Source organism: Brassica napus, unplaced genomic scaffold (genome assembly GCF_020379485.1).
Source record: "Brassica napus cultivar Da-Ae unplaced genomic scaffold, Da-Ae ScsIHWf_14;HRSCAF=31, whole genome shotgun sequence".
NCBI lineage: Eukaryota > Viridiplantae > Streptophyta > Magnoliopsida > Brassicales > Brassicaceae > Brassica > Brassica napus.
In genome coordinates this window covers 24,586-49,112 of record NW_026014914.1, presented here as the reverse complement: position 1 = coordinate 49,112, position 24,527 = coordinate 24,586, and the positions used below count along the sequence as shown (strand labels likewise).

The 24,527-nt window shown below is 39.1% G+C and overlaps 3 protein-coding genes and 1 long non-coding RNA gene across 4 annotated transcripts; all 4 read right to left on the bottom strand.

Annotated features, from left to right (window-relative positions):
• Positions 1 to 1,594: 1,594 nt before the first annotated feature.
• LOC125597605 (uncharacterized protein At4g02000-like) lies at positions 1,595 to 2,449 on the bottom strand. Its single transcript, XM_048772205.1, has one exon. It carries the CDS (start codon positions 2,447 to 2,449, stop codon positions 1,595 to 1,597), a length of 855 nt encoding a protein of 284 aa, XP_048628162.1.
• Positions 2,450 to 3,566: 1,117 nt separating this feature from the next.
• On the bottom strand, positions 3,567 to 4,036 carry LOC125597603 (delta(24)-sterol reductase-like). The gene is made up of 2 exons (XM_048772204.1): positions 3,973 to 4,036; positions 3,567 to 3,928 (listed from the first exon to the last, which is right to left on the bottom strand). The coding sequence occupies exons 1-2, from the start codon at positions 4,034 to 4,036 to the stop codon at positions 3,567 to 3,569; spliced, it is 426 nt and encodes a 141-aa protein (XP_048628161.1).
• A 10,897-nt stretch (positions 4,037 to 14,933) lies between these two features.
• On the bottom strand, positions 14,934 to 17,977 carry LOC106389255. The gene is made up of 4 exons (XR_007331839.1): positions 16,389 to 17,977; positions 16,111 to 16,194; positions 15,659 to 15,938; positions 14,934 to 15,394 (listed from the first exon to the last, which is right to left on the bottom strand). It is a non-coding gene; the product is annotated as an uncharacterized LOC106389255 (long non-coding RNA).
• A 2,729-nt stretch (positions 17,978 to 20,706) lies between these two features.
• Positions 20,707 to 23,988, bottom strand: BNAC03G41230D. Its single transcript, XM_013829458.3, has 4 exons — positions 23,746 to 23,988; positions 23,440 to 23,623; positions 22,246 to 22,813; positions 20,707 to 21,137 (listed from the first exon to the last, which is right to left on the bottom strand). Exons 1-4 carry the CDS (start codon positions 23,931 to 23,933, stop codon positions 20,827 to 20,829), a joined length of 1,251 nt encoding a protein of 416 aa, XP_013684912.1. The 5' UTR covers positions 23,934 to 23,988; the 3' UTR covers positions 20,707 to 20,826.
• Positions 23,989 to 24,527: the final 539 nt, after the last annotated feature.

The window sequence follows — 24,527 nt, the reverse complement described above, 5'->3', positions numbered from 1 at the left end:
ATTCGAGAAATTAATCTCCACTTCAGCATCATCCATATAAAATAAAGCAAGTTCACCGCTTAACCTAGCTGGTTCCACGGTGAACAAGTGATCATAACCAAACTCAACTTTAAAGTCTTGCATAAAAGTAAATTTTTTTTTTGTTTCAGAAAGAAAAGAAAACGAGGATGAAAATAACGATGCAACTCCCGAAGATGTTGCTTTGTCAGGTACGCGCCAGCCCTCTGACAATTCAATGCTATTGCATTCATATCTGGGGACTGGATGGTTTCTGGGACACCATCGAACCTGTATTAGACAAAGTTCTCCTGCTTTTTCTTGAGGAGGGGTACACCTCATGCCGAGGGACATTTCGAGACTGTATCAGCTGGTCGCGAGGAGGCTTTAGCTGCTTTGATTTTGGAGAGAGTCATCCTCGGTTAGCTAGCTTTTTTGACGCTGCTGCTCCTTTAAACTCCTGGCCGCGAACTCCTCTCCGAGATCCTTCTGGTGCAGTCTGAGCCGAGATACTTTGATTTGGTAGCGACTTTTTGATATTTTGTGTTATCTCCCTTGCTTCCTCCACTCTCGACTCTTTTTTTGATATCATTTTTGGTCCGGCCTTCTGCGTGTTGATTTGAGGTTCCGGAGACATCTGGGAGAGAGCTTCAATTTGTTCATCCACCATCTCTTCCTCTCGGATGGGATGCTCTGTCTCTGGAATAAACTCTAGCTGTTCATCGTGCTCTTCAAGTAAGTCGTCATTGTCGATCATCTCCTGAGTCATAGCTTGATCTGCCAATTCCGCATACTCATTTATGGATTGTTCGAGCTCCCTGTCTTCTCTGTCTTTACGTTGTTGTGGCGTCTCTTCCTGTGTTTTCCCAGATTGCTCATTAGATCCTTGGCCTTTATCCAGTATCGAACCTTCCTTCTCAGTGGGGATCATGGATGTTTCATTCTCTGCTCCTCCTTTTGTGCCTCTGTTTTCAGCATCTTGTCGAGGAGATTTCTCGACTTCCATATCTGCCTGGGGGCCTTCAATAAGGTTTCTTCTAGCTCCTTCCCTTTCAGGGGCTGTTCCACTTGAGCTCTTTGTTTCCTCTGGAGCATTACTTCTCTTTAGAAGGCCTCGGCTTGTCCCTGTTTCTCGAGCTCTATCAACCGGTCTCCATTCCATTCTATTCGATGGTGGGGATCGGGAATTTCTGCCTCGGTAGTAAGCCTTGGCGTCATTCCTTCGGTAATCGGAAACCATTCGCTGGGAGTCCGGAGATCTTCTGTTTCTCGAGGTCGTAGTCCTAGAGCGTTCCCAGTGCTTGTCTGATTGTCTCTCATACCTCTTATCCGCCTCCCTCCCGTATGTGTTTCTCCCTACATCTTTAGGTCTCCATTCGGAGGAGGACGCAGTTTCTCTTTGTGTGTCTCTAGAGTATGCACCGGTTTGACGGTTATACGGGTGGTATCTCACTCGATTTTGAAGAGGCTCATGTTGTGTATCTTTGACATGATCCAGTCTATTCCAGACATTCTTTGACATGGTGTCTCGTTTCTCCAGGAGTCTCCTTCGCAAATCCGGAGAGTTTTTATCAGTACTTTCATGATTATTACCTCTTCAAATTTCCGTGGGGTTGGCTTCAGCACGTCGGAGCTCTTGTCCCCTACTTCTTGTATCGTGAATCTCCTTTTCTGTTCCGGCTCTCGGACGTTGAGGTTGGGAAAAGGCTTCCCTAGTAGCGTGTTCCTCTAAGTCATGCTGTGCAATTCTTGATAAGCGGTTCCCCTCTCTTTGTTCATCATTTAGGTCCGGGCAGGTGCCTTCTTCGTGCGGTAATCTCTTGCAAGAGAAACAATAACGATAAAGGTCTTCATATTGGATTGTCACCTTAACGACGTCTCCGTTGTCGAAACCAACCTTGCATTCAAACTTCAAAGGCCTATCACCATCAACCAGTACTCGTACCTTGCTTCCTTCCACATCCGCCTTAACGAACGTTCCTAATGCTTTCCCCACACTTTCCAAGGTTTCTTGTTTCCTGTAGTGTATCGGAACCCCGATCACATTTGCCCAAAAGGGGATCGCATTTGGGAACTCTTCCTTGATTGTTGGTGTCCATTTTTCGAGTGCAAAGCTCCATCTATTGAAATGACATGGTCGTTTCTGTAAGACTTTCTCGAGATCTTCTTCCTTGTCAAAATCGAAAAGGAACTTATTATTCCCTAGGTTTGTTCCCCGAACCCGGCCTTCCACATCCCAAATCCTACGCTTGGGCATATGTTTAAGCAGCGCTTCTACACTTCTTCCATCCGAGTGGAACATTCTGCCAATTAAGGTTCGTTTGAATTTTTCAATCAGATTTGAGTTGTCAAAGGCTGGAACCCTAATGATCTCCTCTTCTTCCTCATGGGGTCGACGTTTAGGCAACCCGTCATGCCTTCTCGTTGCTTGTGATCCAGTCCCACGATACATGGCTTGGATCGTCTCTGAGATCACTCTTGCTCAACACGTAAGTTACGCACCACTGGGGTGGAAAATTCCTCTGTAGAAAAAAACCGGGCGTGACCACAACTGTATGCGATACAGGACACCGTGATGCCGAGAGGAGTGTTCGATAGTCTCCCTCTCCTTCTCCTCCGTGCCGATCTTCAAGGATGCAAAATCGCCAGTGCTGTCTCCAAAACCCTTTTCATTGCGTTGGTTTATTGTTACGCGTTACCAAGGACAAAGAGGAACAAAACTAGCCTCGTGGTCTGGAACCCATATTTAGGACAAACCATGTGGATCCAACCCATAAATTACTAACAGGTTAGACGTTTATGCTCTCTGATACGAAAGCAATAACCATAAACACAAAATCTTGAGGTTCTTCTTGGATGCCTACAATGTTTTCTTGTACGAAATCTACTACATTAGTTCTGATTCATGGAGAGTTCTTGATATCACTCTGGACTGGAACATAATGCTTTATCATCGTGGAGTGTCTTTGAGGGAAATAATTATTTTTTTGCTAAAGAAAAAAATAGTATTCGAAGCTCGAGGACCGGAAGAAATAGCCGAGCCCATGCTATCTTACTTTGTTTTGATTTTACAAAAGAGAGATTTGGACCGCCTCTGCCGGTTAAGCACTATACTGAAGATACCGGGACATTCTCTTCTCTTAGAGACGAGAAACTGGCAGCCTTATATCAACCAACCAAAGAGGAACATAAACCAGAACTGATCACCAAAAGGAAGAATAAGCTTCCCTACCCAGTACAAACACCTTGTATGCCTATGATAGTTAGTATTCACGTGTAGGGATGTACTTAACAAACTGTCTCTTTTTAAACGTGGCTTGCCCGTGTTGGTAGAACCAAGTCTTGAACCACCACTCCCACATTGTTGATCTTGTTCCCTTTCTTCTTAGCCTCTTCTTTAGATGCGTATGTCCCAACCATCATCACACCTTCTCTAGGATTGTAAACCATGTCTTCAAAAAAGTCAGGAATCTTGAACTTGTCTCCATATTTGGGCGCAAAAGAGTCTATGTAATCTTCAGATAAATCTTGAGTCAAGGGAGCTTGATTGGTATGTAAGTGAGTCTCATCTACTCCCTGACAGGTATAACCTTGATCTCAGCGGCAGCAAGGGGTCCAAGCGTTCCTTGAGACCATGGGATTGCATAGAAGAGATCAGAGTACTCATTATCTTTTGTGGCACAGACAAGTTCCACACCCGCTAAAACTATCTCATAAGCCTCGGCGGTGTCTGAAAACAAACCATAGAGGTGAGAGCTTCCTTCAATACCATATCCATTAATGAGTCCAACAACAGCGAGAGAGAGGTTCATGTGGACAGAGGCACGTGAGATCTGTCCCATTTTGACGAGAGTCTCCACTCTAGCAATCAACTTCGCCCTGTTGATCTCAATGATGTTGCGGAACTCTCCCAAGTCAACCCCCGGGCTCTCTTGTAGTCAACGTTCCTCATTAATACTGTGATCCATGGCTTACGTGCAGTGCAAGCAAGACGGTCCTTGGATGTGTCCCTCTCTTTAAGCCGTTTGCTGACTTTCATGGCGTTCTGGTCGTGTTACTTGCGGCATTTCTCATAGGATTTGGACTCAGGCCACATGCCACCGAGGTAGGTGAGAAAGTAGTGTGGCTCAGAATTAAAGGACGATCACTACAAGAAAACACGCCGAATTCCGACGGAGATTCCGACGGACCTCAATGTCATCGGACGTTTGTGACGGATTACTGACCAATTTCCGACGAAAACAAAAAATTTGAAGTCGTTGGAATTCCGTCGGCCATTTCCGACGAAATTCCGACGAAACATGGGTCGTCGGAATATACCGACGAACTTCCGACGACATTCCGATTAACAGTACATTCGTCGGTATTCCGTCGGAATTTTCCGACGAATTTCCGACGAACCATGTGACCGTTGCCGACAAATATATATGACCGTTGTATAGCCGTTTGAGATTGGAAAATACCGACGAAATTCCGATGGACTTCTTTACATCCGTCGGAATTTCGTCGGAAAGTCGTCGGAGGGCCGTAAGCAATTTCCTATAAATACAGCTCCTCCTCATTCAACTCATTCACACTTCATTCTCTCTTCATTCTCTTTAGTCATAACAATTCCGTGAAAATCATGTCTTCAGAAGTTTATTATCGTTCGTGGATGGATAAACCTCATTTGGATCCGAACACCAATTTGCTTACGGAAGAATATGTTCAAGGGATTGGAGAATTCATGAGTCTTGTTCAACAGCAACCGGATGCAAAAAGTGGTATGTTAAGATATCCCTGCTCTACTTGCAATAATAATAAGGTTATAAAAGAATTTGATGTTTGGACTCATTTGTATATGAAAGGGTTTTCACGTAATTATAAAGTTTGGTACCTTCATGGAGAAACTGGTTATGAATATGGTAGTACTAGCGAACCTCAGCCTGTTAGTGAACTTCAGCCTGATATTAGGTTAGAAGAATCTAGAACGGATATAGATTATGGTGTAGGTACTGAGCAGATGGTACATGATCATTATAGAGGGGAAGAACCAAATCCCGAATCTAGGAGATTTTTTGACATATTGGATGCTGGAAAATAACCTTTGTATCAAAATTGTAGAGATGGTCATTCAGTCTTATCATCTGCAACTAGATTAATGGGTATTAAGACAGACTATAATTTGGCTGAAGAATGTATGGATGCGATTACTGATTTTGTCAAAGGTATTCTACATGAGGATAACCTTGCACCGGGTTCATACTACGAGGTTCAGAAACTTATTGCCGGTCTTCAACTACCGTACGAAGTGATAGATGTATGTATTAACAACTGCATGATCTACTGGAGAGCGGATGAGACACGGAATGTATGCAAATTTTGTGGGAAACCTCGTTATCAGGAGACGAGGGGAAGAGTTCCGATCCCATTCAAAAGAATGTGGTATTTGCCTTTGACGGAAAGATTGAAGAGGTTGTATCAGTGTGAGCGCACAGCAAAAGCAATGAGATGGCATGCAGAGCATTCCACAAATGGTGAGATTAGACATCCTTCAGATGCAAAGGCTTGGAAACATTTCCAGTCAACATAAAAAATGATGTACCCGGAGTTCTTCATCTCTTGGGTTTATCTTATGAAGTGGTGGTCGGGCAGGGTCGATTTGTAGCCAAGGTTCCTCCCAAACTCTTGTGTCATGTCCATTGCCAATCTTTTTCCTTAGACCTTTTTGAAGAATCTGATGCGACGCAACTATGCTACGCCATCCATAGGATGGGTTGTTCGCTCGTTCTATCATCATCGGGCTAGAGTATCTATAATATCTTCCTTTCAGGACCCGAGCAAGGAGTGAACGTGGGTACTTAAGCAATCTCCACAACTGTTTTGCTAGTAAGGCAAGGTTAAAATTATCTACTGATGGTTTCAGCCCATTTGGAAAGCATGGAAGACAGTATTCTCTATGGCCAGTTATTGTGACACCGTACAACTTACGGCCGAGCTTGTGCATGCGACGAGAGTTTTTGTTTCTCTCAATTCTCGTCCCCGGGCCAGATCATCCTAAAAGATCACTAGATGCGTTTTTCAACCACTGATATATGAGTTGCAACAACTATGGACACATGGTTTTGAGACATACGATGTCTCGTGCAAAGAAAACTTTCAGATGCGGGCAGTACTTATGTAGACAATAAGTGACTTTCCAGCATATGGTATGTTATCTGGATGGACAACACATGGGAGGCTATCATATCCATATTGTAAAGATGACACATATGCTTTCCAACTAAAAAACGGAAGGAAAACGTGTTGGTTTGACTGTCACAGACGATTTCTACCACCTGATCATCCATACCGCAGGAGTAAGACTTCGTTTATGAAGAACAAGCAGGTGTTTGATGGTCCACCTGAGGAAGTTAGTGGGAAAGATTTGTTGAAGCAGTTTAGGTATTTTGATGCAGAAAGGACGCCAGATGTAGGTGGACATGAAAACATTCGAGTCAGTGCGGTTGGAGAGCTACATAACTGGCACAAAAAGAGTATTTTATGGGATCTGCCATATTGGGAGAGTCATCTATTGCGGCATAATTTAGATGTCATGCATATTGAGAAGAACTTCTTCGACAATCTGATGAACACAGTCCTTAACATCCAAGGTAAAACGAAGGATAATTTGAAGTCAAGGTTGGATTTAGTCAATATCTGTGATCGTTCTGAACTTCACGTTGATGAGAACGGTACGGCCCCTTTTCCCATTTATCGGCTGGATGGTGCTAGAAAAGAAAAGTTCTTTGATTGGATTACAGATAAAGTGAAATTTCCTGACGGATATGCATCAAATTTGGGGAACTGCGTTGATAGAAGCGAAGGAAAGTTTACTGGTTTGAAGAGTCATGATTGTCATGTAATTATGCAGCGCCTCCTTCCGTTTGCTTTTTCAGCATTATTGCCACGTAATGTTCATGAAGCAATTGTAGGTATAGTAACTCTTCCGACGAACGAGAATTGTGGTTTCGTCAGTTTGCGGTATAGTAACTCTTCATTTTTTTAAAGTTTTTACATTTTTTTAAATATATTTACTTATTAAATTATGTTTGTTTTGTAGCAAGAGTTCAACTGGCACTCCGATATCACGGAAACAGTCTGTAAGAAATTTAACGAAAAGGCCATGGACTCTTATACGAAGCAGATAAACGCATGGAAGACAGTTTGGCAGAAGAACAAGAGGCCACGGTTCATCAAAGGGACGGTGTGGGAGCAGTTGATAGCTCATTGGGAGAAGGAAGAAACTGCAGAGACGTCTTCTAGGAACTCCAAGAACCGGAAGAGCGATCGTGGTGGGAAAGGTATGTATGTGCACAACCTCGGCGCTTGCTCTATGTCTACTAAGGATGATGAACTTGTAAGTTTTTTTTTATTATTTATCTTTATATTTTTTAAATAAATATTTTATATATTCCTTGGCTAATAATGACGGTTTTTTTAGATTGAAGCAAATGACGGTAATCCCGTTGATCGTCTCCAACTCATTAAGGTGGCTCACACTAACAAGACGACGGGTCAAATTCAGGACCCCGTGATCAAAGGTGTCGTTGATTTGGTGGAAGCTGAAATAGTATCTCAATCTCAGCCTCTCTCTGATGACGGCGATTCTACGGGAGAGTCAACCAACTTGTCTCTATTGCAAATAAATGAGATGGTTGAAAAGGTAATTTTTTTATTAATATTTTTTTTTATAATGTCGATTACTAACTTGTCCCTATTTACTAACTTTAAATATTTTTGTAGGCGGTTCCTAAAAGGAAAGGAGGCCGTTCAGTTGGGTTGGCCCGCCGTGCTTCTTCGTATCCGGCATCTTCTTCGTAAGCTCCGTATGCCGATCCCATGATTCTCGAGGAGCTACATGACAAAATGAACGGATTGGAGCATTGGAGGAGCAGAACACCACTATCCTTTCTGAGAATGCCACTATCCGTTCGGAGAATGCCATTATCCTTGCTGAGTTGGCATCCCAGAAGAAGTTCAACACCGAGATAATGCAGAAGCTAGATCGTTTGATGTCTTCGAGTTTTTCTTAGTTTTTTCGGCTTTTTAAAACTTTCTGAATGTTTTTTTTTTCTATTTCGGTTTGTATGAATTTTAAACTTTCTGAATGTTTTTTTTCTATTTCGGTTTGTATGATTTTAAATTCTATAATATTATTAGTTTTAAATTTCTGATTTTTTTTAATTTATTAATTAATTTTTAATATAAAAATATATAAAAATGTAAAATTAATTCGTTTTTAAAATTGGTATATTCCGATGAACTCTGGGCGTCGGAATATACCGACGGACAACGGTTCCTCGGAATATACCGACGAACCAACATCCGTCGGAATATACCGACGAACCAATATCCGTCGGAATATACCGACGAACCAATATCCGTCGGTATATTCCGACGAACCAATGTCCGTCGGTACATTCCGACGCCCAGAATTCGTCGGAATATACCGAGGAATCCACTCCGTCGGAATTGTCCGAGGAACGTCTATTTGTCAGAAAGTCGTCGGAAGTTCTGACGAAATTCCGACGAATTTTTTTTTCCGACAAAACGATACCGATGGATAGGTTCGTCAGAAATTCGTCGGAATCGGTCTATTCCGACGAATTTCTGACGATTTCGGCCATCAGAATCCCCCTGTTTTCTTGTAGTGGATGAAAATGACAATGAGCCATCTGAAATTGACAAAGCAATCAACCCATGTCTTCTTTCTCTTTCTCCTTACAAGTGGTGCTTGAAGATGACAGGTAAGTCATATGGGGCCGATATGCCGAATATATTTTGAAGAAACAGAAACATGATAGCTCTCAAAACTAAGAGAAACACAGAGACTACAAGACCTAATAGCCGTAAAATACGTTGTTTTTTTTTTCTTGAACATTTGTAGAGTGCCTACCGTGATCATGGGTACACATTAATTTTAACTAATGCTTTATATATGTCATATACTAATATATGTTGGCAATTAACGTAGTTGATATGTTTTCTTTTATAGATTACTAGGGGTTGGTCCGCCCTACGGACGGGTGAGTTTACACTAAAACTATTTTATAATTAAATATATTTTAATTTTATAAAACATTTGGAAATTTACTCTATATTGAAAATAATAAAGATAATTTATTTTTATTCTAAGATCAAATTGTAAATTTTATTAAATTTGTTGGTTTGAGTTAAAAAAAAACACTAACATAAGTTACAAAAATGACCGCTAAAATTATTTTTTGTCGGAAAACACAAAATTATTAAATTTAAAAATTATGGAAAATGTAATGATTTACATTTTTTCTATTTGATTTCTATTTGAATTTGACACAGAAGAAAATTTAAACTAAGAATAACTAAAAATATTTATACTGTTGTTGATTATTTTTCCTATTGATTTGGATTTCATGTGTTTTTTATGTAAAGTTGGTACGATATTTATTGTACTTTATTTATAGGATTATCATGTTTGTTTGATTATGATGTGTGTTAAATTCTTTCCGGTGATTGTAGATGATTATTGTCCATACCACGAAATGAAATTTGGTTTGAAAATAATAAGTCATAAACAATTTAGGAGGTCATTTGCCTATTACGTGTTAGCTGTAAAATTTGTTGTTGGAGAAACTTTTGGTGATTGTGATTGGTGCTTAGGAGGCAAATGAGATTATTATTGCGATGGGCCTGTATATTGATGTAATGGGATGTAAGCTATTTTATTAATCCGCAACGTTTAAAACACTACAAGAAAACAGCAAAGATTCTGAGGGAAAAAATCGTCGGAATTTCGTCGGAATACCGTTATTCCGACGACATACCGACGAAACAAGTCGTCGGAAATAATTCCTCGGAATTTCTTCTTTCGTCGGAAATCCCTCGGAATTTTCCGACGGAATTCCGAGGAAACAAATTTCCGAGGAAATTCCGAGGACCATTATTTTGTCGGAAATGTCCTCGGAATATACCGAGGGAGAACTTCGTCGGGATATTTCCTTGGACGTTCATCGATCGATGCGTTTTAGACATATATACATCGATCGATAGGAATATACCGACGGAACTGTTCCCTCGGATTATACCGAGGGACATCTTCCTCGGAATATTCCGAGGAACACGTTCCTCGGAATATTCCGAGGGAACAGTTCCTCGGTATATTCTGAGGAACATGTCCCTCGGTATATTTCGAACGTTTTTTTTGTAAACAGATCGATCGATCGCGTAAAAAATATAATTAATTTCCTCGGAATGTAAAAAATATTAATTTTTTTTAAAAAATAAAATTTCTGAAATTTAAATTCGAAAATATGAAATTAAAATTAAAATTAAAATCATATTAATTAATATTCAAAGTTTCACAAATAAAAATAAAACATTCCGAGTTTTTGGGAAAAAAACAAATAATCTACGGGTCTGGCACGTCCGGGAACACCTCGTTCGGGTACATCCTCTGCATCATCTCCATCATTTGCTGGTTCAGCCTCCTCTGTGCCTCATAGCCCGCCTGTTGAGCCGCCATCTGGGTCTCCAACAAAGATATACGATCATCTTTGTCCTTCAACTGAGCCGTAAGTACTTCTGGATCAACAAAGGGCGGTGGTGCAGAAGAAGGAGGAACCGACCGGGTGCGACGACCCAAACCGACCAAACGTCCCTTTTTCTTTGGAACCGACTGAATAGAAAATAGCCAAATTTACAAATTTAAACCAAAAATAAATGAATTGAACTTAAAAAAAAAAGAACTTACGGATTCAACGATTTCGTTGATTCGACACCGAGACAAGTTGGTCGAAGCCGTCGAAGCGTCATCCTCGGTTTGAAGCTGAGACACTTCGTCTACCACCTGAGTTTGGACCAGGTCGACCACGTCCCTCACAAGACCGTCATCAATCTGGCCGGTCTTCTTGTTGGTATACGCCCTCCTCATTAGGGCGAGATCATCAACCGGCTCGCCATCATTTTCTTCCGCCTTGAAAAAAAACATAAATTAAAGAAACATTAGAAATTAGAAGAAATGCACAATAAATTAAAATTCTGAAACTCAAATAATTGAAGAAAAAACATTTGAACTTACCATGCGATCTCCCAGAGTGGCAATAGATTGAGCACCCAAGTTATGCTTGTAGATGCCCTTCCCTTTACGGTCGCTCCTGCGGTTGGTGGAGTTGGTGGAAGAAGTTTCTTTCGTCTCTTCCTTATCCCAATGCGCACACAACTCCTTCCAGACCGTGTCGTTCATCGACTTTGGTACCTTTTAATATAAAAAAAAAATAGTTTATTAAATTTAAAAATAGTTTAATAAATTAAAAAATTGTTTAATAAATTAAATCGAACCTTATTGATTTCCCACTTTTTCTTCCACTCGTGGATCTGCTTCCCATAGTTGTCCATAACTTTATGGACGAAGTGGTGATAGATAAAGAGCGTCTCATCGGAATTCCAGTTGAACTCTTGCTGAAAAAAAAACACAATTAGTAAAAAATTAATAGTAAAGATTAAAAATATAAGTAAAAAATTAGAATACTTACCGCAAACTGACGAAACCACAGAACCTGCTTTTCGGTAGGGAAGTGAGTGAAAGTCGGATGTCCCTTGTCGAGGGCCGAGTACATCATACGGTTGATCCATGCGCTGATCCCGTTCCCGGATCGGTTGAACCTAATAAAAAGAACAAACGGTTAATAATGAATCAAAATTTAAAGAAAAAAAAATGTTTAATTACCATGTTTGACCATGTCCATGTGGATACGGAGTGAGATACGGAAGATGGTCACGACCGGGCTGTTGAACCAAATCCGCAACACTCATCACTTCTGGAGGACCCGGAGGAGGAGGAGCGGGTGCAGCAGCGGGAGCGAGAGGAGCAGGAGCGGGTGCAGCAGAGGGAGATGTATGGTAGGAGCTGTGGGGCGAAGGGGAATCCTGAAAATGGGTGGAATCCCGAGACTGGCTCCCCGTACCACCACGACCACGACGCTGTCGAGGCCGGATCTGATCATCATGAGACCTGTAAATTATATATATATATATTAAAAATATTTTTAAATCCCAAATAATAGTTTTTAATCAAAAAAAAAGTTGTATAGATATTAAAAAATGTTTTGTAAAATCCAAAAAATCGAATTTATATACAAAAAAATTTTTGTAAAATCCAAAAAATCGAATTTATATAGAAAAATCGTTTTGTAAAATACAAAAATCGATTTTATATACTAAAATCGATTTTCTAAATACAAAAAAATAAAACAATTATACAAAAATTATAAATCAATTCAACAAAACAAATTATTCAACTAAATCACAATTCTAAACCTATTATACAACCAAAAATCACAATCCTAACCAATCACCTTAACAAAAATCTATCAAAACTCCACAAAAACCTAACAAATAGAATCTAAGAGAGTGGGATAGGGTCCTTACATGATTTGTGTAAGAAAAGGGGGAGATCGCCGGAGATATCGTCGGATTTCAGGGGGAAATCGCCGGAAAAAAAGAGAGGAATCGCGCAGAGGAAGAAGAGAGAAATGGGGAAGAAGAAGTGGCTCGTGGTTATAAAACCTAGGGTCCGACGGACATTTTCCGTCGGAATTCCGTCGGAATTTTAATTTCAATTTTCGCGAAATATTTGCCCGGTAAAATGAAAATATATGCCGAGGAAATTCCGACGGATAGTAAAGTATCCGTCGGAATTTCCTCGGAATATTCCGAGGAAATACCGAGGAACAAGTGTTTGGGGTTTCAAAACATCAATTTTTTTGGGGTTTTTCATTTGTTATACAATTGTAATGTATACCATTGAGGATTCTTTGTATAGATTAGCATAAACCATGAAATAACAAATTTCAAAACTAATTGAAAGTATTCCCTATACCATTCATTAAAACGTATAAGTGTTTCTCTTATGTTGTGGGATTTCGTTCATACAATCGGAAAAGTGTTAATTAAGGGGTAAGGAACAAATTTTAGACTTCATAAGTAACGTAAGACACTTAATAAGGGTTATGTAGGTGTTATTCAAACCGCAAAACGTTTTTTTCGGTTTACAACCCCTATTTCCTCGGAATTTCCTCAGACTATTCCGAGGAAACCCTTGTCTTCCTCGTAATTCCGTCGGAATATTCCGAGGAAATTCCGAGGAACTAGTGTTTGGGGTTTCAATCTTGTATGTTTTTTTATAAACGCATCGATCGATGCGTTTGTTTAGAAAAAAGCATCGATCGATCAGCAGATGGACGAAAGCCGTAAGAATGTGATCGATCGATTGGATTGAATAATCGATCGATGGAACAAAATCTGAAGCCTTCCTCGGAATATCCTCGGAAAATCTTGTATGTTTTTTTATAAACGCATCGATCGATGCGTTTGTTTAGAAAAACGCATCGATCGATCAGCAGATGGACGAAAGCCGTAAGAATGTGATCGATCGATTGGATTGAATAATCGATCGATGGAACAAAATCTGAAGCCTTCCTCGGAATATCCTCGGAAAATCTTGTATGTTTTTTTATAAACGCATCGATCGATGCGTTTGTTTAGAAAAACGAATCGATCGATCACCAGATGGACGAAAGCCGTAAGAATGTGATCGATCGATTGGATTGAACAATCGATCGATGGAACAAAATCTGAAGCCTTCCTCGGAATATCCTCGGAAAATCTTGTATGTTTTTTTATAAACGCATCAATCGATGGGTGTGCGAACAGAATTATAAGGCAAAACCCGATCAAATATAGATGAGTCCAAACATCTCACTCTTTAATAACCTTTCTATTTTTACAATTAGAGCAAGGACATCTTAACTTACCTGTTTTTGCTTCCGGTTGTCGGTGAACTAACCCCATGAATTCGGTTATACCTCGTTGTTATTCTTCCGTAAGCAATCTCGTGTTCGGATCCAAATGAGGTCGATCGATCCAAGAACGGAAATAATTTGAAGAAGACATATTTTTTATGAATCAAATTCGTGTGTAAATAGAGTAAGAGGGAGGATGAAGATATGGAGTGAATGAAGAGGAAGAGGAGTGCTTGTTTATATAGATTAAATCCTGCCGACATACCGAGGAAATGCCGACGGAATTCCGACGGAAAAGGCTAGTTCGTCGGAATTTCCTCGGAATTTTGTAAAATCCCCCAACGGCTCTCCAACGGCTATAATATTTCCTCGGAATTCATCGGTTTTTTCCAAGGAACACATTGTTCCTCGGAATTTCCTCGGAATATTCCGACGGACTGAGGTTTCCTCGGAATTCCGTCCGTATATTCCGAGGAAATTCCGAGGAACCCCAATTTTGTGTTACCTCGGAATTTCCTCGGAAATTCCTCGGTATATTCCGACGATTTCATTTTCCGTCGGAATGTCCGTCAGAATACCGTTGTTTTCTTGTAGTGAAAGTGTTCGATCATTTTAAACATGTTCTGAGTTTTTTGAAAAGCTCCCAACTGTTAGCGTTGTTTAAGTTTTTTTATGCTTGAAGAGGTTGCACCACAATTGTTAATTTGACTGAGTGAGCAGTGAAAGTTGAGATTTTCTCTTATTTGGATTGAAAGAAAGACAAAACTTCATTTTCTTCGACGAATTTCAGAAATGATAACTTGCTTTCTTAATCGCGTGAATGTTCTTTAGCTTATTGCAAGTGGTGCACATGCTACAAAAGGTTTTTCGTTAAAGAAACTCGTACTACAGTAAAGTTCAAAAAAAAAACTTGTACTACAGCCGATATATGCTCTACAAATAGAGTAACATGCAATGATAATCTGCGACGGTGAGGATTGCGTTAAGTGTGTGATACATGATATGAACCCTTTTTTTAAGTGAGTCAATGACTTAATTGTTGTAAAGTGGTGCTTAAAATATGCGACTAAATTGAACCTTCAAGTCAGTGCCTCCACCGAGTTCGCAAGGTAGTTTTTATTTATATATATATATATATATATATATATACATGTAAAAACAGAGCTTACTTGATGAGATATAACATGACGGTGGGAATGATTCTTAAGCCATATTTCATTAATATGCGAAATTTAAAAAAGCTCCAGCGTAGTTTGTAGGAGTCGACAGGAGGGTCATAGACTCCCTTACTTAAGACTTTACTCAATGCATGCCTTCTTTACAAAGAGCCCATGTTCCAGAACTGTTGGCTTCTCCGCACTCTGCAGTCATTTCGGGAACAATAGCTCGAGCACCTGGTAGATCTGTCTCGCTTCTGTTTTCTTCAACCATCCCATGACTATCAAGCCTTCTGCTGGTCATAGAAACACCGATGTACACACCATGCGAGGGATTTGGTATTACAGATGCAGCTCCCCGGCATATCAGCGCTGGGATCATTGAATATATGTCACCATGTAAGGAGGATGAACATGCAAGTTGTTAGTTGTTGAACTGACCTGGACAGTAAAATAGAGGTGCAAGTTCATATAACTACGATAACAGCCACTGTGTAAAAAAATTCTTTAAATTTAGTAATGATTCAAACATATTGTTCAAGTCGTATATTTGACATAATGTGTTTTACCGTTGTGGGTGGTTTTGATGCCCATAACTTCCCCACCAATATCTTATATATCAAAGAGTAAGGAGTTATAACATTTCCAATCTCAAACAAAACAATCGTAATCCATATACTATGGAGGCAAAGTTGAGAAAAAGACCTGGTAAGAGGATGTTTGTGTTAGCCAGTAACAACACTTGATCAAAGCTCCGGAACAGGAAGACCTCTGCCGGTATAGGGTTAATGGTTTCTGTGATCTCTATCAAGGTAGTGTGCTAAGTGAACCTAACTGATACGGGTGCAGTAGTCAGCTTGAAATACTGATTGCTCTTTGTCACATCAAATGAACTCAGCTCATAAATACCTCCCTATCTGAGGGGCGTTAGAAAGTGTTCAACCAGTGGACGCTAATTGATCCCTGGATCATCATGGACTGCTTCCTTTTAAAAAAAAAACAAGACGTTATAAACACAGTCATATCCAGTAAATGAAAGTAACAGAATATTCAGTGACTTCCCGTTTATGGAGTATCATAAACGTATACAAAAACAAATCATGAAGATCTTTATTAAGAAACATGAACTGAAACTTAAAAAAAAATCCAAGCAATACCTGTAGATATTTTGATATTATGAGGTCTTGGCAGAGGCTTTGGTTTGTCGATTGGATTGTGGAAGAACATGTTTCGTGAACTTTCTAAAGATGATCACAAATATCAGGGAGGCCATTAAAATCATTGATCATGAGTGAAGATAACATAAGACATATCACCGGATAAGATAAATATTACAAAAAATATTTACTTTTTTGGGCAAATACAAAGTTTCTAAATTTACGACTGGATCATAAAATAGTCACCATAGGCATTAAAATTAAGAGGATGAACATACCTACAGATGAACACATGATACGAAGCCACAGACCCACAACCAAAGGTCTTGAAGAGAGCATGGAACGATTTGACATGTCTTCTCATAGACCTTGATCTGAAGCTTATTAACATCATTCTTCTTAGTTAACTTGATGATTAAGCTTCACGTTCATTTTCAACTTCGTTCTCGACCCGTCCTTCTTCTGCTGATCCTCAATGGTTTAGTCAAATGAAAATTAGAAATGATTTTGTTCCTAGAAAATAAAAAATTGAAAACGGAATAGTAATGGGTTGAGAGCTCTACCTTTCCTCAAGCAATCATAGTGCAGTAAATTCAATTTTCAAATAATTATGATACAAACAGATAACATATCACAAAAACATGATAATAAGCCTATTTAGGTTGGGTCAAAAGTTTTGACTCAAAACCCACACTAAAAAAGCATCAGACGCATGAATCATAAAAAATCCTGACCGTAAACATCATCGGAGGAATTAATTTTTACCAAGATCCATAGAGGTCATTCCAAAAGACTCTCTTCAGTTGAAACCATAGTGAGGCGGCTATAGTTGTGACTCGTGCAGAGATGAGGATGTTTGATTTGGAATTTCTAGATGCCACAGTGGCTTTAGGTTAGAGCTGATTTAGATGATGATATAAAAAGTGGGAGAGGAGGAGAAGTCGAACAGTGATTCCAGATTTGTGTTTCGGATCTTATAAATGCAAATAATAGCCAAAGCTATTGAGTGAGTGGAGGAGAAATTCAAGGCTCTTGACTTTCAATACAAAGGAAGAGAGAGCGTGGGATACACAGACGCACTACCGAGCTGACACGTGTTGGCAAAAGCCCCACCCTGTTTTGTGTCGTGGAGGGCTGTGCTTTGAGCACAATTCAACTTTATATATATAAGATATCAACAGGTTGGAAGAAATGATTTAATTGCAAGGATTGATATTGGACATGGTATTTCAGCAATGACCATGGCTGAGTCCATAGGTCTTATCAATGAGCTACGCAGAAAAAGAATTTACAGAAAATTTGGAAGGTAAATTTTTTTTAAGTTTTTACGTTTATTATTATTTACAAAGAGACCAGTTGCTTCAAGATCTGTGCTAGAGGAGAAGTAGATAGAGAAAGAATGTTCGCTTCCGCAGCAAGTAGTTGCTTCAGGATCTGTTTGACGTGATCAAGTGAATCAACGATGATCTCCTTAATAAATCCATTTACATGGTTGCCATTATCTTGGCTTTTTCACAAAACAAACTTGTTTTTAATACTAAAAAAATACAAACAATTTTTCTCTGACACAAACATAAATTTTACATTTTAAAAGTAGTATTGAACAACCGCCAAGTGGTCAAACCTATACACAAAAACAGTTGATTCACCTATGGAGACAATATAGCACCATGTCTCAATGAGACCTCGAAATCAAACTGACTGATCCAATATTTTGATATAACCTATTAAAAGCATATAAAATATCTCGCATTCTACAACTTATATATCACATATAAAAATGTGCATAGCCATGATCATCGCATGTACAAGCAATGTACACAAAAGACCAAACACTCTAATAATTACAAAAGAAATGATATGGAGTGACATGCCCTTCAACTCCTGCGAGAATTTCTATAACTAATTTAGCATTCAAGCATCTAGAATAATTTGGCAACACTTGCGACATAATGAAAAACACGAAATAAACAACTAGGCATTAACATTAACATATTAAATCCAATGGTTAAATTGATTAAAGATGAAAAAAATATCATGATTAATTTATAGGTAACTTGCTAAGAAAAAAAGTGAAGAAACATAGATTTATGATCGTCATCGGTTGATTTAATCAAAAAAAACCTTTAACAAAAAAAAAGGAAATAATTGTTAGAATTACAATTTTGAATTAGATAAACAAAGAGTTAACAATTAGAATTTAGAGTCAAAGCTGGCTCTGAAATTCATGAGGCTGATATAATTATGAACTATATACTAAATAATTAATACATATATTTAATCAAATTAAAGATAAAATCATCTATACATATTATGATATCAACCATTTAAAATCTGGAGGTTGAGTATCGATATGCTAAGACCGGCTCAAAGTGTATAATCTGTATGAGTTCAGGTCGAAATCCGTCCAATTTTAACACCTCATATTTAATAAATAAGCTAATAATTTGCGACAATAAATAAATGTTCGTTGTATATATGATCCTTTATAAAATTACACTATTTTTTTTAACAACAAAATTACACTATTATATTGCATTATTTGAATGAGTTAAAAGGCCCATAGGAAATGAATATTCAAGCCCATATAGTTGTAATTTGCTATTTGGAGGTCTATGTACTTTTGTATTATATGATTTGGATCTGTTGTAGAGCAAGTAAAATACTGCTTTTAGCTAACTGAGAACATTCTCCTTAAGAATCCGTGAGCTTTATTAGATTTGTGGTGTCATATTGTTCTTCTGACGATTAGACAAGTGATTTGTCTGATTCTAATGTTGGTTTAAGCGTCCATATGTGTTTTGAGTCTCAGACTCACTTGTTGTCTAGCAAAGGTGGGGTTGGTAAGAGCACTTTCTCTGCTCAGCTCTCCTTTGCCCTTTCTGGAATGGACCATCAAGTAGGCCTCATGGACACTGATATATGCGGGCCAAGCATGCCCAAAATGCTAGGCCTTGAAGCGCATGAGATTCATCAGAGTAACCTCAGATGGTCCCTTGTCTATGTTGGAGACAACCTTGGAAATAAGTGATCTTTTGTAAGAAAGTTGAGGTCCATGTGGTTGGAGCAGTAGAGAACATATATGAGCGCATTGAGCGGTTTGTGTCAACCGTTAGCGGATCTCAAGTTCATGAAGCTGCTGCATACAGAACATGGCTCCTCTGTTAACGTGACAAAAGACATAATGATATATGGTGTTTTTGACATCATTGTATATATGTTTTCAAAATAAAATCAGTCTTTTATCGAGTCTGTTTAGTTCTTTTTTAGTTCTTTCAAGTCTGGAGTAGATTGCAGAGTCCAAGCTGGGTGCATGAAGAAAAAATGTCATGTTTGGAAGATTTTCCGCGGAATAACAAGACTGAACAGTTTGACGATTGTTCCTCTCAAGGAACAGTCCGAGCGATTGTTCTCGACATTAAAGAAACATCCAAGTTATTTTGGGAATTTTCCCTAGCCGCCTCACTTCTTCTCTAACCTAATGGCACCTTCATATAAAAGCGTCTCTATCATTTGTTTTATTTTTTACGCTAGTTTTGCAAGAGACCTAGACTTGTTTTGGCGATTTGCACTTGTAAGGGAAACAGCTTCATCTCTCATCTAGAAAAGATTATTTTAAACCCTCTTGTTTCGATTTCAATTTATTTGCAGTATTATTTAGAAATCATGTCTTTGGTATCTAGTATGATGTCTGAGTAGTCATATAACTTGTCTAAGGTTCTAGGGTGTTGATCGCATGAGCTAAACATAGATAAGCAATTCATTATGTTATCTTCATTCATATCAACTCATACTGCTTGCATTAATCTGATCATTTAATGTTTGAATCTAGGTCTAATCAACTCGCTAACCGCGTAGAAGATGACTTGAAAATGTATGAACGAGCTGAGCAACCCTAATCAACGAAAGTAGATATTAGGGTATTTAGTGAACCTATCGGACTTGATGTCTAATGCTTGCCATCACATCTTGTTTCAAGCGAGAGCTTAGGTATCAAGATCAATTCGCATAGTGGGCAGTTCTATGACAATTGATTGTTCTATTTGAGTCTGAGTTTTAGATTGTGCTTAATCGTGCTGGAATAATTGTTTGACTCAGTATTGACACCAGATGAAGTAACCCTAGGCCAGCTTCTTATTAAATTTGCATTCTTTAATTAGTCTTGGTACTTGTTTCTTACGAAACCATAAAATCAAACCCCACTATTGTTTTAGCTTATAGAAGAACCAATCGAATAAAGTGTAAACTGGTCTTATGGAATTGAATCTAAACATATTACAAAAACATTTTTTAGTGTATCACGTAATCTCTTGCATAAGAGAGAACGCACTAGAGCTTCTCAATGTCTTGGCTTACAGCGAAGTGATTGACCGCAGTAGAGGTGGTGCAGAGAGTGTTACTGCGGTCATGCAGAGAGTGTGTAGGGAGATGGGAGTACTGTTTCTTGGGAGTTTTGCTTTGTATCCACAGCTTTGTTAGCGCACCCGCGCTCAAAGCATCAACTGTTTCCGTGTATATGCGGTTTTGGATATTGGAACAACTAGATCGAAACTCGAGACAATACACATCAAAGGGGCTTAGGTCTGAATCTTTGACTAGACGAAAACTAGTCTTATTAACTAAGATAAATGTTTGGACACAAAAGCTAATACGAGACGCATCCATGTTTTGTTGTTCTCTTTGTAACATGACCATAATGACTAAAGGATTCATCGTCTACACGGCCATTTGTCGAATGGAGTGACACCAACGGTCGTATGCTGGGGTGAGATCGGGCCACTCGGAGGCCGAGACTGAGAAATCTTGGAGCCAATTTGTGAGCAATATTTCTTGATCCAATGCAGGCAATGTCGAGATAGCTTTGTCTATGGCTCGTTCCACCTCAACCCTCTCGTAACCTGTCAGCACAGGAAACGCTAGCCCGTTCCTAGCGTGGCTAAACAAAGGTAGCCAGTTTGCAAGGAGCCTGAACTTCACTTGTCCTGGAACTTGTGTTGTGTCTCGTGCTAACTCTCCAATTAAGAGCGCTGCAAAACATTAGTTACTAGTAAACATCGGACCATGCATGTAGCAAGGACCTACGTCTTGGAACCTAAATTTTATAAACCTTTTGGACGATGTAAAATGTTGAATTAATGTGAATAAAAATGTGGTGAAGTAGTTTTGAGCACTAAATAAAAAGCTTTTACTTAGTGGCATCATATTATAAAAATGTGGTGAAATATTTTTGAGCACTAAATAATAACCAAGTCCAAATAGATAGTTAAGAACAAGACTTAGGTTCACCCCATAGGGTGAACCTTTAAATTCACCTTTCTTTTTATGACCAATCAAATTGCCATGTAGATAATTAATTAAAAAATATTAAACTTATTTAAAAATAACTAAAAAAACAGAATAATGCCAATTTTAATGCCGATGACGCCGTTACTTAAACCGTAAACCCTAAATTTTAAATTCTAAACCCTAAACCTTAAATCCTAAACCCAAACCCTAAACCCTAAACTCTATACCCAAATCCTATACCCTAAACCCAAATTATATACCCTAAACTCAAATTGTATACCCTAAACCCAAACAATAAACCCTAAACCATAAACCCTAAACCCAAACCATAAACCCTAAACCCAAACCATAAACCCAAATCTTAGACCCTAAACCCAAACCTTATAGCATCTAGGTTTAGGGTTTGAGTTTGGGTTTAGGGTTTACGGTTTGGGTTTTAAGTCTAAGATTTAGGTTTAGGGTATACGGTTTGGGTTTAGGGTCTAGGATTTGGTTTAGGGTATAAGGTTTGGATTTAAGGTTTACTGTTTGGGTTTAGGGTCTAGGATTTGGGTTTAGAATATACAGTTTGGTTTTATGGTTTAGGATTTGGGTTTAGGGTATAGAGTTTGGGTTTTAGAATTACGGTTTAGGGTTAAAAAATTAAGATTTCGGGTTTACGGTTTAGATGGCGGTGTCAGCGTTGTTAAAATTAGCATTATTTTTTTTAATTATTTTAAAATAAATTTAATATTTTTTAATTAATTATCTACGTGGCAATTTGATTGGTTCTAGAATGAGAGGTGAATTTAAAAGTTCACCCTATGGGGTGAACCTAAGTTTTGTTCGATAGTTAATGCCATTACTTACCAGAAATCTTGACCATAAGGCCTTGAACCCTAGGAGCAGCCGTGAGAGACAAGGAAGCTAAACCGGAAGCATAGCTCCACCGTTTTATACCTTCTTCAATCGCACCATAACGCCTAAGTTTCTCTGTCATCCACAGCAGCTCCTCCGCCAGCTTCTCAACAGCCAACTCAACCTCATTCTCCTGAGAACCACCCGCTCTCACCAACGCAGACTCCCTCCTCTTACTCTGCGATAACAAGTTACCGGCCATATCGGCCAAGGACCTGGCCGTGTTGATTGCTGTTGTCAGCCCTCTTACAGAGGAGGCAACATAGCCTCCTAAAGGAAGTGCGCTAACCAGACGCAGAGGCAGACCACCGAAGGTCTCATCTGCGGTTCGAGAGCGTTTCAAGGAGTCCTGCAAACGCGCAGTTGTGCGTGCGAAGGAGGACGCGAGGGCCGTTCTATTGACGTCGAGTAGCTCCGCGTTGCAGCTCAGGGCGTTCTCTTCCATGATCTTCTCCGCCATTCCCATGGTGAAATGGTATTTTCTTGAGGTTACTGGAATCTCGTTCATCAGCGCTAGTACCTACTCGTAGACATATTATGACGTATAAATGGCAAAATAAAACCATTAATAGAGAACAAAGTCAATGTAATTATTCCATATATGCAAGTTTTGCATAACTATATATTCATCTAACTTAACGAACAATACATACTTTTTTTGCAAATTTATCAGTCTATGAATAGTTATGATAATTAGTTAATTAGTCCTGATCCATTAATTAGGAAGTACCAATTATCGAGCGTATGATTCATCCACTTCCCTCTATGTTTTCATGTATGCCGTGGCACTATGCATGTTATCCACGTGGAAATTATAGATAAAATGTCCACGTGAGGCCCCTCGTGGAGTGTCCAAAAATAGAAAGCTCCAAAATCATATTATATGATCGATACAGATAGATAAAATATTATATTTCAATCAAAGATGGGTTATGGCGTTATGCAAACAATAACACACAAGACTACATGTGCATATTATGACCGTCATGGCTTAATTGGACCCAAGCAACCAAGCGAATCTTGTTAATCAAATCCAAATAAAGACGTTAAACGTAAAAACCAAATTCACCAAGCAAACTTAAAAATAAATAAAACGTTAATGTTAATTAACAACAAATAATAAAAAGGTTACAAACTAACACTTACGTGACAAAGTGCTCTACCGAGAGAGCTGACGGAAGGTGCATCAACGCCGTCAGCCATCATCATACTTAAATTCCCCGACCCTGAATACTTCACCAACGCCGTTGATGACGTCGACGACGAGGAGGGAGCTGAAACCGGTACCAACGCGTTCTCCGCCACCGCGGTGAGAAGACCCGAAGCGAAACTGAAGGCATGATAAGAATAATAATAAGCAGAATAAGATAAGAGATGGGAGTAAAAGGAAGATAGTCCAAGAAAACCCTAAGGACCCAAAGGGAGAGCCACACTATTATCATAGACATGAACCTGAGTTGGTCCGAAGCCGACCACCGCCTAGAAGCCAACTCCGAAGTGGAGGCGGTGGATGCGACGGAAACGAGAGAACGAGCGGCGGTGTTGACGGTGGTCATGAAGATGGAGTTGAGAAGACCCGTCGTGGGACGGTTGTTTCTGTAAGTGTACTCCAAGTATTGTAGCTCCCTTGACGACGACATTCCCTTCTTTCACTTTTGTTGTTGTCTCTCTCAAAAAGAAAGTTAACAATAGTACGACCGGTTATGTTTGTATATATAGAAGTTGGTTTGGATATTTCTTCTTTTCGAAGTATGAGATGCACCGCCTATGATCTGTGTGTGTTCTAGTCGTCGTGTAAGCATTTGATGTAGTTTCGGTAAAATTTTGTCGGGTCCTATGCGTTGTCGTTTCCTATTTTCCCACATAGGTAAATGATAATCTGGAAATTGTTAAATTCTTTTTTTTTTTCAGACAGTGCGTTGAAAAATTATTGTTGAAGTACACGTAAGTGTTGGTTGATATGCACATTAAGCCGGCCAAACTTGAGCTACAAAAAAGTTTTCCAACAGAGCTAGAATATTGAAATTGCACTACAAGAAAACAGCGGTATTCTAACGGACATTCCGACGGAAAATGAAATCCTCGGAATATCCCGAGGAATTTCCGAGGAAACACAAAATTTGTGTTTCCTCGGAATTTCCTCGGAATATACCGATGGAATTCCGAGGAAATACAAATCCCTCGGAATATTCTTAGGGAATACCGAGGAAAAACGTATTCCTCGGAAATAACCG

What these genes read in the sequence shown, in the direction of transcription:
- LOC125597605 (XM_048772205.1), bottom strand. Translation starts at nt 2,449, where the DNA reads ATGTATCGTGGGACTGGATCACAAGCAACGAGAAGGCATGACGGGTTG.
- LOC125597603 (XM_048772204.1), bottom strand. Translation starts at nt 4,036, where the DNA reads ATGAAAGTCAGCAAACGGCTTAAAGAGAGGGACACATCCAAGGACCGT. An exon ending in CCGTCTTGCTTGCACTGCAC is followed by an intron (nt 3,929 to 3,972) that starts GTAAGCCATGGA and finishes GTTGACTACAAG; the next exon opens with AGAGCCCGGGGGTTGACTTG.
- BNAC03G41230D (XM_013829458.3), bottom strand. Translation starts at nt 23,933, where the DNA reads ATGTCGTCGTCAAGGGAGCTACAATACTTGGAGTACACTTACAGAAAC. An exon ending in TCGGCTTCGGACCAACTCAG is followed by an intron (nt 23,624 to 23,745) that starts GTTCATGTCTAT and finishes TCATGCCTTCAG; the next exon opens with TTTCGCTTCGGGTCTTCTCA. An exon ending in TCGGTAGAGCACTTTGTCAC is followed by an intron (nt 22,814 to 23,439) that starts GTAAGTGTTAGT and finishes GTCTACGAGTAG; the next exon opens with GTACTAGCGCTGATGAACGA.